At 43.9% G+C, this 11,443-nt stretch overlaps 1 protein-coding gene across 1 annotated transcript; it reads left to right on the forward strand.

Moving 5' to 3' along the window:
- Positions 1-447: 447 nt before the first annotated feature.
- LOC311111248 (neuronal acetylcholine receptor subunit beta-4-like) lies at positions 448-10,603 on the forward strand (the record flags this gene model as incomplete). Its single annotated transcript, XM_084153962.1, has 6 exons — positions 448-496; positions 6,850-6,995; positions 7,990-8,034; positions 8,487-8,596; positions 8,786-9,851; positions 10,439-10,603. The coding sequence occupies 6 exons, from the start codon at positions 448-450 to the stop codon at positions 10,601-10,603; spliced, it is 1,581 nt and encodes a 526-aa protein (XP_084010088.1).
- Positions 10,604-11,443: the final 840 nt, after the last annotated feature.

Raw genomic sequence — 11,443 nt, forward strand, 5'->3', positions numbered from 1 at the left:
CAAGAAAACAAAACCTTTTATTGTCATAAATGTTGTTGTTTATAGCCTAAGTACTATCACAGAAACCTGCCTACCACCTATAACAACACACGGCTAAGTTTCAACATTGAAGGAAGGATGGAAAATAGCAGTTAGTCGATCGAAGATTTTCGCTCAGGAGGAGATTTTGTGTGTGAGAGTGACGCGCAACGAGTGAGGAAGGTGTATGTTGGGGAAAGGGTCACGTTTCTATCCCAACGTAGCTGCAAATCTCGACCTGGTACAGACACACCGTTTTCAGTACACATTTGTTCTAACTAATGCGGGTGTCGTTATTTGTAGAGCCAGACAGGCGCTCGTGTATGGAGCTTTTTAGGAGTTGGGAATGATTGGTAAGCACGTTAGATACTATTCTTATTAATAGGCTTCCTGAATGAGGACACGGATGGATATCGTGGCACTGTCAAAATGACACGGACTCTCACTCTCCTTGCTTTCCTTTTCACTTTTATAAAATGTAAGTATTTAATGTATGTGAATTTCGATTGCATTGTCAGTTCAGTTTAAAAATATTTTCTCTACAATGGGTTGTTGTTCTTGTTGTTGTTATAACTGTACATCTTCAGGAGGTTAACTTTTGTAATTCACCAACAGTGCATGTAAGAAATTATTTAATTTCATGTTAGCCAAGTTTCCATGAGTGCATAAAGGTGTTTATTTTATTATCAGAGAGGAACATAGTTCAAAATGTATTGATGGCTTAATTTCAACAATCATATGTCTTAAATAAATTAGATACAATACTGTCAAGAGAATAAAAAAATATTTGTATTACCCTTTATTAGGTCGCACATAGGAGGACAAGCACTGAAGCACATTCACAGGCTTGTCAGGCAACCTGGCCTCAGAGCATTTCATATAATTATTTACTTAAATCTGACACATTCCATTTAGTATGATAGGTTACGTTTGGTATGGCATGCATTAATTTGTGGATGTCCATCATCCATTTAAAATGATATGTTATGAATTACAATTCGTATGATATGTTACGACTTTGATAAACGTACAATATGTTACGAATCTTCAAAATGTATTATATGTTAAGAATTCCAATTTGTTGTGACTAATGTTAGCTACATGGCTAGGTGGCTAACACTAAAGTTAGCTAACTGGCTAACATTAGCTAGGCTAGGGGTTAGGGTTAAGGTTAGGAGTTAGGTTAAAGGGTTAGGGGAAGGGTTAGCTAAAATGGTTATGGTTATGGTTAGGGGAAGGGTTAGCTAAAATGCTAAGTAGTTGCAAAGTAGCTAAAAAGTAGTAAGTAGTTGAAAGTTGCTAATTAGCTAAAATGCTAAGTAGTTGCAAAGTAGCTAAAAAGTAGTAAGTAGTTGAAAAGTTGCTAATTAGCTAAAATGCTTACGTTGTCTGTGATGAGATTCGAACACGTAACCTTTGGGTTGCTAGATGTTCGCATTATATGCCCACCCACCTTTCATTTTTTGCCTTAAGTAACCTTCTGTCCTATGTAACCATACCACACATAACATCACATATTAATTTGAGTGTACCGGATTTAAATGTACTATGTTACGTCTAGTCTATGAGACGCGGCTGAGTCAGCTAATGCAGAGATACACTACATGACCAAAAGTATATGGACACCTGCTCGTCGAACATCTCATTCCAAAATCATGGGCATTAATATGGAGTTGTTCCCCCCTTTGCTGCTATAACAGCCTCCACTCTTCTGGGAAGGCTTTACACTAGATGTTGGAACATTGCTGTGGGGACTCGCTTCCATTCAGCCACAAGAGTATTAGTGATGTCGGGCACTGATGTTGGGCGATTAGGCCTGGCTCGCAGTCGACGTTCCAATTCATCCCAAAGGTGTTCGATGGGGTTGAGGTCAGGGCTCTGTGCAGGCCAGTCAAGTTCTTCCACACTGATCTCGACAAACCATTTATGTATGGAGCTCGCTTTGTGCACGGGGGCATTGTCGTGCTGAAATAGGAAAGGGCCTTCCCCAAACTGTTGCCACAAAGTTGGAAGCACAGAATTTTGACGAACTGACTTGTTGGAAAGGTGGCATCATATGACGGTGCCACATTGAAAGTCACTGAGCTCTTCAGTAAGGCCATTCTACTGCCAGTGTTTGTCTATGGAGATTGCATGGCTGTGTGCTCTATTTTATACACCTGTCAGCAACGGGTGTGGCTGAAGTAACCAAATCCACTAATTTGCATATATAGTGTATATTTCAATTTAAATGCTCTCTCTTATCCTGAGGCACTAAGTCAAACCTATTATGTTACAGTAACCTTTACAATCAGTCAGCAAAGATAGGGGTATTCTGGGTATTATCTTAGAGAACATGTTGTGTGTGTTCACTGTGCTGTGGTTGGAGGAGGCGTTTGGTTAAAAGGTTTCCAACAAAAGGGCATCAAATGGACATGACCACCTCGGTAATACTGATGAAGGAGCTCTGACCGGCCCTTCTCAGGAAGGGAGAGGGAAGTCACTGGGAGAGTAAAGGATCATATATCACACTTTGCCTATACAGTACACTGGCCATTCACAGCACCTTCTTGCAAGCGGATTTCACGGCTGGGATAGATGCTATGTGTAGCTTTTTACTTGTCCACTCTGTCTTGTTTGGTTCGTTGTCATAACATGTATGGCCTGACAATAAAGCCAGGGGAACTGGCTAAAGCACACAGACCTGGCTGGTGACCAGTCTGTCTGTGCTCAGTGTGGAGAACCTGGCAGTAATATTCTAACCATACAGCTAAATGCCACAGTGTTCTGTAATCAGTAGGACCTCTGGCATGTCTTGAGGGCCAACACTGCAATCCAGATGACAGGATGTTTTTTGCCTGCTGTTTTCTATTGGGTCAAAAGACAGGGTGCATTATGCACCTCCCAATCTCGTCCTAGATGCAATTTTTCAGAATGCAGTATTTTGGAGCGTGGAGCAGAGTGACCTTTTTAAAAGTCAACCATTGCTGATTCAGTCACTGTATTAACACCGCTGCCCTCTCCTGCCAATCAACATAATGTCAACGCAACACTTTTAAAGCGTTGCCATTAAAAGGCATGTACAGTGAGGGAAAAAAGTATTTGATCCCCTGCTGATTTTGTACGTTTGCCCACTAACAAAGAAATTATCAGTCTATAATTTTAATGGTAAGTTTATTTGAACAGTGAGAGACAGAATAACAACAAATAAATCCAGAAAAACGCATGTCAAAAATGTTATAAATTGATTTGCATTTTAATGAGGGAAATAAGTATTTGACCCCTCTGCAAAACATGACTTAGTACTTGGTGGCAAAACCCTTGTTGGCAATCACAGAGGTCAGACGTTTCTTGTAGTTGGCCACCAGGTTTGCACACATCTCAGGAGGGATTTTGTCCCACTCCTCTTTGCAGATCTTCTCCAAGTCATTAAGTTTTCGAGGCTGACGTTTGGCAACTCGAACCTTCAGCTCCCTCCACAGATTTTCTATGGGATTAAGGTCTGGAGACTGGCTAGGCCACTCCAGGACCTTAATGTGCCTCTTCTTGAGCCACTCCTTTGTTGCCTTGGCTGTGTGTTTTTGGTCATTGTCATGCTGGAATACCCATCCACGACCCATTTTCAATGCCCTGGCTGAGGGAAGGAGGTTCTCACCCAAGATTTGATGGTACATGGCCCCGTCCATCGTCCCTTTGATGCAGTGAAGTTGTCCTGTCCCCTTAGCAGAAAAACACCCCCAAAGCATAATGTTTCCACCTCCATGTTTGACAGTGGGGATGGTGTTCTTGGGGTCATAGGCAGCATTCCTCCTCCTCCAAACATGGCGAGTTGAGTTGATGCCAAAGAGCTCAATTTTGGTCTCATCTGACCACAATACTTTCACCCAGTTCTCCTCTGAATCATTCAGATGTTCATTGGCAAACTTCAGACGGGCATGTATATGTGCTTTCTTGAGCAGGGGGACCTTGCGGGCGCTGCAGGATTTCAGTCCTTCACAGCGTAGTGTGTTACCAATTGTTTTCTTGGTGACTATGGTCCCAGCTGCCTTGAGATCATTGACAAGATCCTCCTGTGTAGTTCTGGGCTGATTCCTCACCATTCTCATGATCATTGCAACTCCACGAGGTGAGATTTTGCATGGAGCCCCAGGCTGAGGGAGATTGACAGTTCATTTGTGTTTCTTCCATTTGCGAATAATCGCACCAACTGTTGTCACCTTCTCACCAAGCTGCTTGGCGATGGTCTTGTAGCCCATTCCAGCCTTGTGTAGGTCTACAATCTTGTCCCTGACATCCTTGGAGAGCTCTTTGGTCTTGGCCATGGTGGAGAGTTTGGAATCTGATTGATTGATTGCTTCTGTGGACAGGTGTCTTTTATACATGTAACAAGCTGAGATTAGGAGCACTCCCTTTAAGAGTGTGCTCCTAATCTCAGCTCGTTACCTGTATAAAAGACACCTGGGAGCCAGAAATCTTTCTGATTGAGAGGGGTCAAATACTTATTTCCCTCATTAAAATGCAAATCAATTTATAACATTTTTAACATGCATTTTTCTGGATTTCTATGTTGTTATTCTGTCTCTCACTGTTCAAATAAACCTACCATTAAAATTATAGACTGATCATTTCTTTGTCAGTGGTCAAACGTACAACATCAGCAGGGGATCAAATACTTTTTCCCCTTACTGTACATTCCCCTTTCAAGACCCAGTTGACACACACACACACACACACACACACACACACACACACACACACACACACACACACACACACACACACACACACACACACACACACACACACACACACACACACACACACATACACACTGTAATAGCCCTTCTCAGCAGGTAGTGATTACTAGTTTGAGTGGCCTGCTCTCCCACTGGCCAGTGCCCTTCACCTCTGGTTAAGGAGTGTGGATGTTTGACAGCAGCCTCCCAGGGCTTTGACAACATGCCATCTGTCTTGTAGAGGACCCATTGTGTTTGATGGGAGTCCAGCCAAGTGACTGATGATAGGGTAGCCATGGCAACATGCACCAGTCTATGAGGGAGTCCTGTTGGACACTCCCGAACTCTCAACTCTACATGTGGTAATTGTCTGGCATAAACTGGCACATGGGCCTGTCTGATAATACACAATTGGGAAGGGATCTACAGTCAAAACATGTATCTTATTTTTACCTACCATAATAAACGTGAATCAATACTATGCATGCCTGTCTCCCTTGGCTACAAGTAGAGGAGAGTCTGACTGCATCACTTCTTGTTTTTATAAGAAACAATGTGTTGAAAATTCAAAATTGTTTGCATAGTCAATTTACACACAGCACTGACACACACACTTACCCACCAGACATGACACCAGGGGTCTTTTCACAGTCCCCAAATCCAGAACAAATTTAAGAAAATGTACAGTATTATATAGAGCCATGATTGCTTCCATCAAAGGTTGCTCATGTAAACAGCAAACCTGGTATAAAAAAAACAGATAAAGCAACACCTCACTGCTGAACGCCTCTCCCCTATTTGACCTAGATATTGTGTGTATGTACTGATATGTAGGCTATGTAACATTTTAAATGTATCTAGTTCTGTCCTTGAGCTGTTCTTCTCTATTAATGTTCAGTATTATTTTATGTTTTATATTTCGTGTGGACCCCAGGAATTGTAGCTATTGCAAAAGCTAATGGGGATCCTAATAAAATACCAAATATCAGTGCAACAGTCTTAGCAGCTATTGTAAAGATTACTCCAGGGCATGTACCATTTGACTAAGCATTTTTCTCCAAAATGATTACAACATATTACTTCAACTACCTCAACTAGCCGGTGCCCCCTACTGTTATTTTATTTTACTTCTGCTCTTTTTTTTTTCTCAACACTTTTTTTGTTGTTGTTTTATTTTTTACTTTTTTTGTTAAAAATAAATGCACTGTTGGTTAAGGGCTGTAAGTAAGCATTTCACTGTAATGTCTGCACCTGTTGTATTCGGCGCATGTGACCAATAAAATTTGATTTTATTTGATTCTGACTGGTCTACTCAGCTTCTCTCTGCTACTGTATGTCGGAGCATTAGTCACTATAGAGGAGGGCTGGTGGGGGAAGAGAGGGTTGTTGGGGGAAGAGAGAGAGAGGGGGGGGGTGCTCGCCATTGTTTTTAATCAAAGCCCTCTTTACTCCTTACTTGCGCGTCGTTTATCAAGGAGAAGAAGGTGTACTGGTTTGGTTCATGGGTTGGTATTCATGGCTGTAGCTCTTATAAGAGAAAAGGCTGATCATGTGGCTTTAGGCTCTGGCTCAGCAGCAGAATCATTAACACTCTACCGAAACATCTCCCGTCCCATATCCCGGATGTTAATTATTCTGCAGAAAGGCTCCAAGGCCCTCATATTTTTTACTATCTATTTAACACAGCCCAAGCCCTATCAGACATGCATTCTCCCCTGTGGGAGTCTGTCTCGCACTTAAGTATGCAGTTTGTTTGGAGTGCTATTAAACGCCTCCAGGTACAAGGGTATAGAAACCAGGAAGTGTCGCAGTAGGTGCTTTGTTCCTATTTGTCCTGGGTTGGGGAGCTGAAAGACTGAAAGACTGCAGAGTCAGCAACACAGTCTTCATCCAGTCCACACAAGACTATAAAACATGCTCCATTAAACAACATAAAAAGACTGGCGTGACAGTCCAGCTATAAAACCAGTGACTAAACACAACAGACACAGCCAGTGGGTCTTTTTTATCGCACAGTAATCTAGTTTTTTCATTGTCATAACACAATTGCAATAAAGGTAACAACTGTGACTATTTCCCATAACTATCCCCAAATCACTGTTGACTCTATCCACAGGTGGCAGCTGTGCGGACTCAGAGGAGCGTCTGATGAACTGGCTGCTGGGAAAGGATCGCTACAACAAGCTGATCCGCCCAGCCGTAAACAGAAACGAGCGCGTCACTGTCATACTACAGGTGTCCCTGGCCCAACTCATCAGTGTGGTGAGTCTCATGATAGCCGATCCATAGAGACAGTTAGAGGGCCTGAGATGGAGAGGAGATGTGGCAGATGACGGAGACCACAGAGGGAGAGGACAGAGGAAGAGATGGACAGAGCAGAGGGAGAGGACAGAGGAAGAGATGGACAGAGCAGAGGGAGAGGACAGAGGAAGAGATGGACAGAGCAGAGGGAGAGCAGAAAGGGAGAAGAGAGGGGAGAAAACAGAAAGGGAGAACAGAGCTCAGAGGAGCCAGTGGCAAACATTTTAATTACTTACACAGATTCTACTGAAAGGCCCTGGCCCTAATGACAGCATGGGTATAGGATGGATCTGGCAGGGCTATGCTCTCCGTCTCTGTCATGTCCAGATTGAAACTTCAGCACATTGCGTTAGAAGGAGCTGTAAAGCTGCCGCAGGAGAGGACGTTGGAGTCCCACACTGATTTACAGGGTCCTCCCTCCCTTCCTCCCTGCCCTGGCGTGGCCCAGAGAATAACAGCAGGACGCATACATCCTCTGTTTATGGCCTCTTATTGTCCTCCTCTTCTTTGGTAATTGAAATTTTAATGTCCTGTAAAGTGTAATGGTATGAGAAGTGTGATATATTTGTTTTAAAGCATTGTGCTGCTGCGTGCAGTGGAGGTTTGCACACTCTGCTGCCCACTCCTTTTTAGGGCTGTTCGTTTGACTTGCTGTTCAGAGTTGATGCAAGCGCTCTGGGAATTTATCAACAGGTCCGACGGCGCTCAGATGGCAGATGTGTTCCAGGCGAGGGTGTCATTTATCTTAACAATAGACCCCATGTGCAGGGAATTTATTCAGCGTGAAAACACATCTCTCACTTTTACTCTCTTCTAAATCAAGCATGTGCACTAGATGTGTGCTGGAGTCTGTATGTGTGTCTGAGTTGGTGTCATTAAACATGCTTTGTGTATTGTATAGTAAATAGTCTGTTTTTAAATGAAGCTAACACTCCACTACCTTTTTAATTTCCAGAATGAAAGAGAGCAGATTATGACCACCAACGTTTGGCTCACACAGGTAAGCGGAAGATTATGGTCATTACTCAGTCTGTCCCCTCGTCTATCTCCAGCTCCAGTGTCCTTCTCACTGAGTCTGAATTAAAGCAGAACCATGCTTCTGACTCAGACAATCCGGAACAGAACAGACTGATAATTGTGCACACACCATTCACCACTTTTCATTTCAATGATAATTAAGTGTGTCATTGGGAATAATCTGGTGTTGAGAGAGAGTCCTTATGTGACTGGGTGTGACAGCCAGAACCGTGAAGGTAGCATAGCAGTTAATAGCGTTGGGCCAGTAACCGAAAGGTCGCTGGTTCGAATCCCAGAGTCGACTAGGTGAAAAATCAGTCTATGTGCCCTTGAGCAAGGCACTTAACCCTAATTGCCCATCTAAATTGCTCTGGATTAGAGTGTCTGCTAAATGACTAAAATGTAAAATATGTAACTTCCTGTCTGTCTCTCCAGCACTGGGATGACTACAGGCTATCATGGGACCCTTCTCAATATGATGGCATTGACAAGCTTCGTATTCCTTCCAGACACATCTGGCTACCTGATATTGTGCTCTATAACAAGTAAGCATTGTCCAGATACATTTTCTAAATGATGAACACATTTTCTCATGTAATTTACAGATCATGAAAATCCAATTTCTCACCTCTATTGTTTGTGCTTTTCTCATAAAGACAAAATAAGTTTCTGTAATGGAGTCTGACCCTATCTCTAATCCTCTCCCCCTACCTCCCTCATCCCTCTCTCCATAGTGCGGATGGAACCTATGAGGTAACAGTCTTTACCAATGCCATTGTCCAGTTCAACGGCAGCATCTTCTGGCTCCCTCCGGCCATCTATAAGAGTGCCTGCAAGATCGAGGTCAAGCACTTCCCCTTTGACCAGCAGAACTGCACGCTCAAGTTCCGGTCGTGGACCTACGACCACACTGAGCTCGATCTGGTCCTGAAGTCAGGGGTGGCCAGCATGGACGACTTCACGCCCAGTGGGGAATGGGACATCTTGGCCCTGCCGGGCAGGCGGACGGTTAATCTTCTGGATCCTACCTACGTAGATCTCACCTATGACTTCATCATCAAGAGGAAGCCGCTGTTCTACACCATCAACCTGATCATCCCCTGTGTCCTCATCACCTCTCTGGCCATCCTGGTCTTCTACCTGCCGTCTGACTGTGGGGAGAAGATGACTCTGTGTATCTCAGTCCTCCTGGCCCTCACTGTGTTCCTCCTCCTGATCTCCAAGATCGTCCCTCCCACCTCGCTGGACGTGCCTCTGATTGGGAAGTACCTGATGTTCACCATGGTGCTGGTGACCTTCTCCATCATCACCAGTGTGTGTGTGCTCAACGTGCACCACCGCTCCCCCAGCACACACACCATGCCCTCCTGGGTCAAGGTAGTGTTCCTCAACAAGCTGCCCCATCTGCTCTTCATGAGACGCCCCCAGAATAACTCGGCCCGCCAGCGGCTGCGCCAGCAGAGACGACTCCAAGCTCGCAGGTCCATCCTGGCGGACCTGGGCTACCCTGCCACCGCCACGTCCAAAACAGCCAAAGCTGCCACCGCCATGTCTTCCTCCTCTGCCTCAGCCTTCTCCTCCCCGGGACACTTTTACAACAAAGTCGCAGCTCCGCTGGGGTACACACACACCTTCAGGAAGGGGGAGGCCTGCTCCACTGAGTTCCTGCCCAACAGCTTCCCCTCCTCCCAGGACCTCCGCCAGAGAGGCAGCCCAGACTGGGGGGGAGATGTCCAGGATGCAGTGGACGGGGTCCGCTTCGTGGCTGATCACATGATGGGGGACGACGATGACCAGAATGTAAGTGAACCATGACCATGTCAATGGGGTTAGGGTTGTGAAATGAGCTAGAGATATGACTCAAAGCAGTGTTTTTTACCATTGGTCCTGGAGAGACATAGCGTGTACAGCCTAGTACTTTAACACCTGTCTCCACTAATGATCATGACCTTTGATCAGCTGGATCAGTTGTGTAAGTGCTGGGCTAGGACAAAAGCCTGCACACGCTGTGGTCCTCAAAAACCAGGAATGAAGAGTACTGGGATGTGAGGTAGTTGAGAATAAAACCCAGTAAAATAACCCAGACTGTTGTAATAGATTGTTTTAATAAATAAATCAATGTAAAAGTGAGGTGACCAGGCCTGAAAAATGGCCACCTTCAAAAACTGCAGAGGACAGCAGAGGAGAGGGGTGAAAGGGTCAATAGCTGGCTCAGCAATAATTAGACTGGTGGTTTCTCATTGTTTCTTCATCTTATATTACATTTGCATCACTTTTTACCTCATCAATCACATATTATACTCCACACCCAATTTTTGCATGTCACAGGTGTTACTGTATGAACATGACAGTAATCTGATCATACCTTGTTCTCTGTGTGGTCCCAGGTGATTGAGGACTGGAAGTATGTGGCCATGGTTGTGGACCGTATGTTCCTGTGGATCTTTATAATAGTGTGTGTGACTGGAACCCTGGGTCTCTTCCTCCAGCCTCTGTTTCAGCATTCAATAGTCCCCATCCAGCAGCCCAGCTCAGACACACCCCGTACCTGAACCCCCTAAGCTGTATGGGGAAATAAGGGTCATAGCCCATCAACCAACGCCATGTGGCCTACAGCAATACAAGTCTCTATGCTCTTTCTGTTTCTACTACCTGGTCCTAACATGACACATCGGTACAAGGAAGAGTTGACTTTTTCATGTAGTTGAAGCAGAGCTACAAAGATGGACTATATCCTGTAAAACCAGACTGAAAATAAAACATTACCCGGGTGGAGAAATAACCCATATAGTACAGAGATATGTCAGATATCATAAAAATGTCATAGAAAATGTACAAATGTATAAAAAGGTCAGTGAGTTTGATTACATTCATTAACACCCAATAAAGTCTAAAGTGGTGGGGTACTTCATGAAATGATGTTCAGTGTGATTAAATAAAATAGCTTGACTCAGTTAAAGCAATTTTCAAGTGTAAATCAGATTATTAGGTCACACTGATAAGATGGATATTGGGCAAAATCATGCAGCTCAGAACATATAATGACTCAAGCTAAGGTGTTATAAAGAGGCCTCCTAACTGATACACTCCATAGATAAAATGAGTTATTGTATGAGTTACAAGTCTATAACCTGTGAATTACTGGGGATATTCCCCACGGATGTATTATTTTGATGCATTAAACAGTTCCAGTTTAGAAATATATATTTTGTTATATGTTCGTTTCCTGACTATCCATGAACAGAAACATAAAGGCAGAAACATAAAGGTAGTGAGCCTAATAGTGAAACATTAACAGCCACACAAGAAGTTACACATTGTGCCATCTACTGGCCACATTGTAGATGCCCACACTGGCAACACATCCATTGACATTGCACTGACTCTCTCTC

Source organism: Coregonus lavaretus (assembly GCF_964263955.1).
Source record: "Coregonus lavaretus genome assembly, chromosome: 37".
NCBI classification, from domain to species: Eukaryota; Metazoa; Chordata; class Actinopteri; order Salmoniformes; family Salmonidae; genus Coregonus; species Coregonus lavaretus.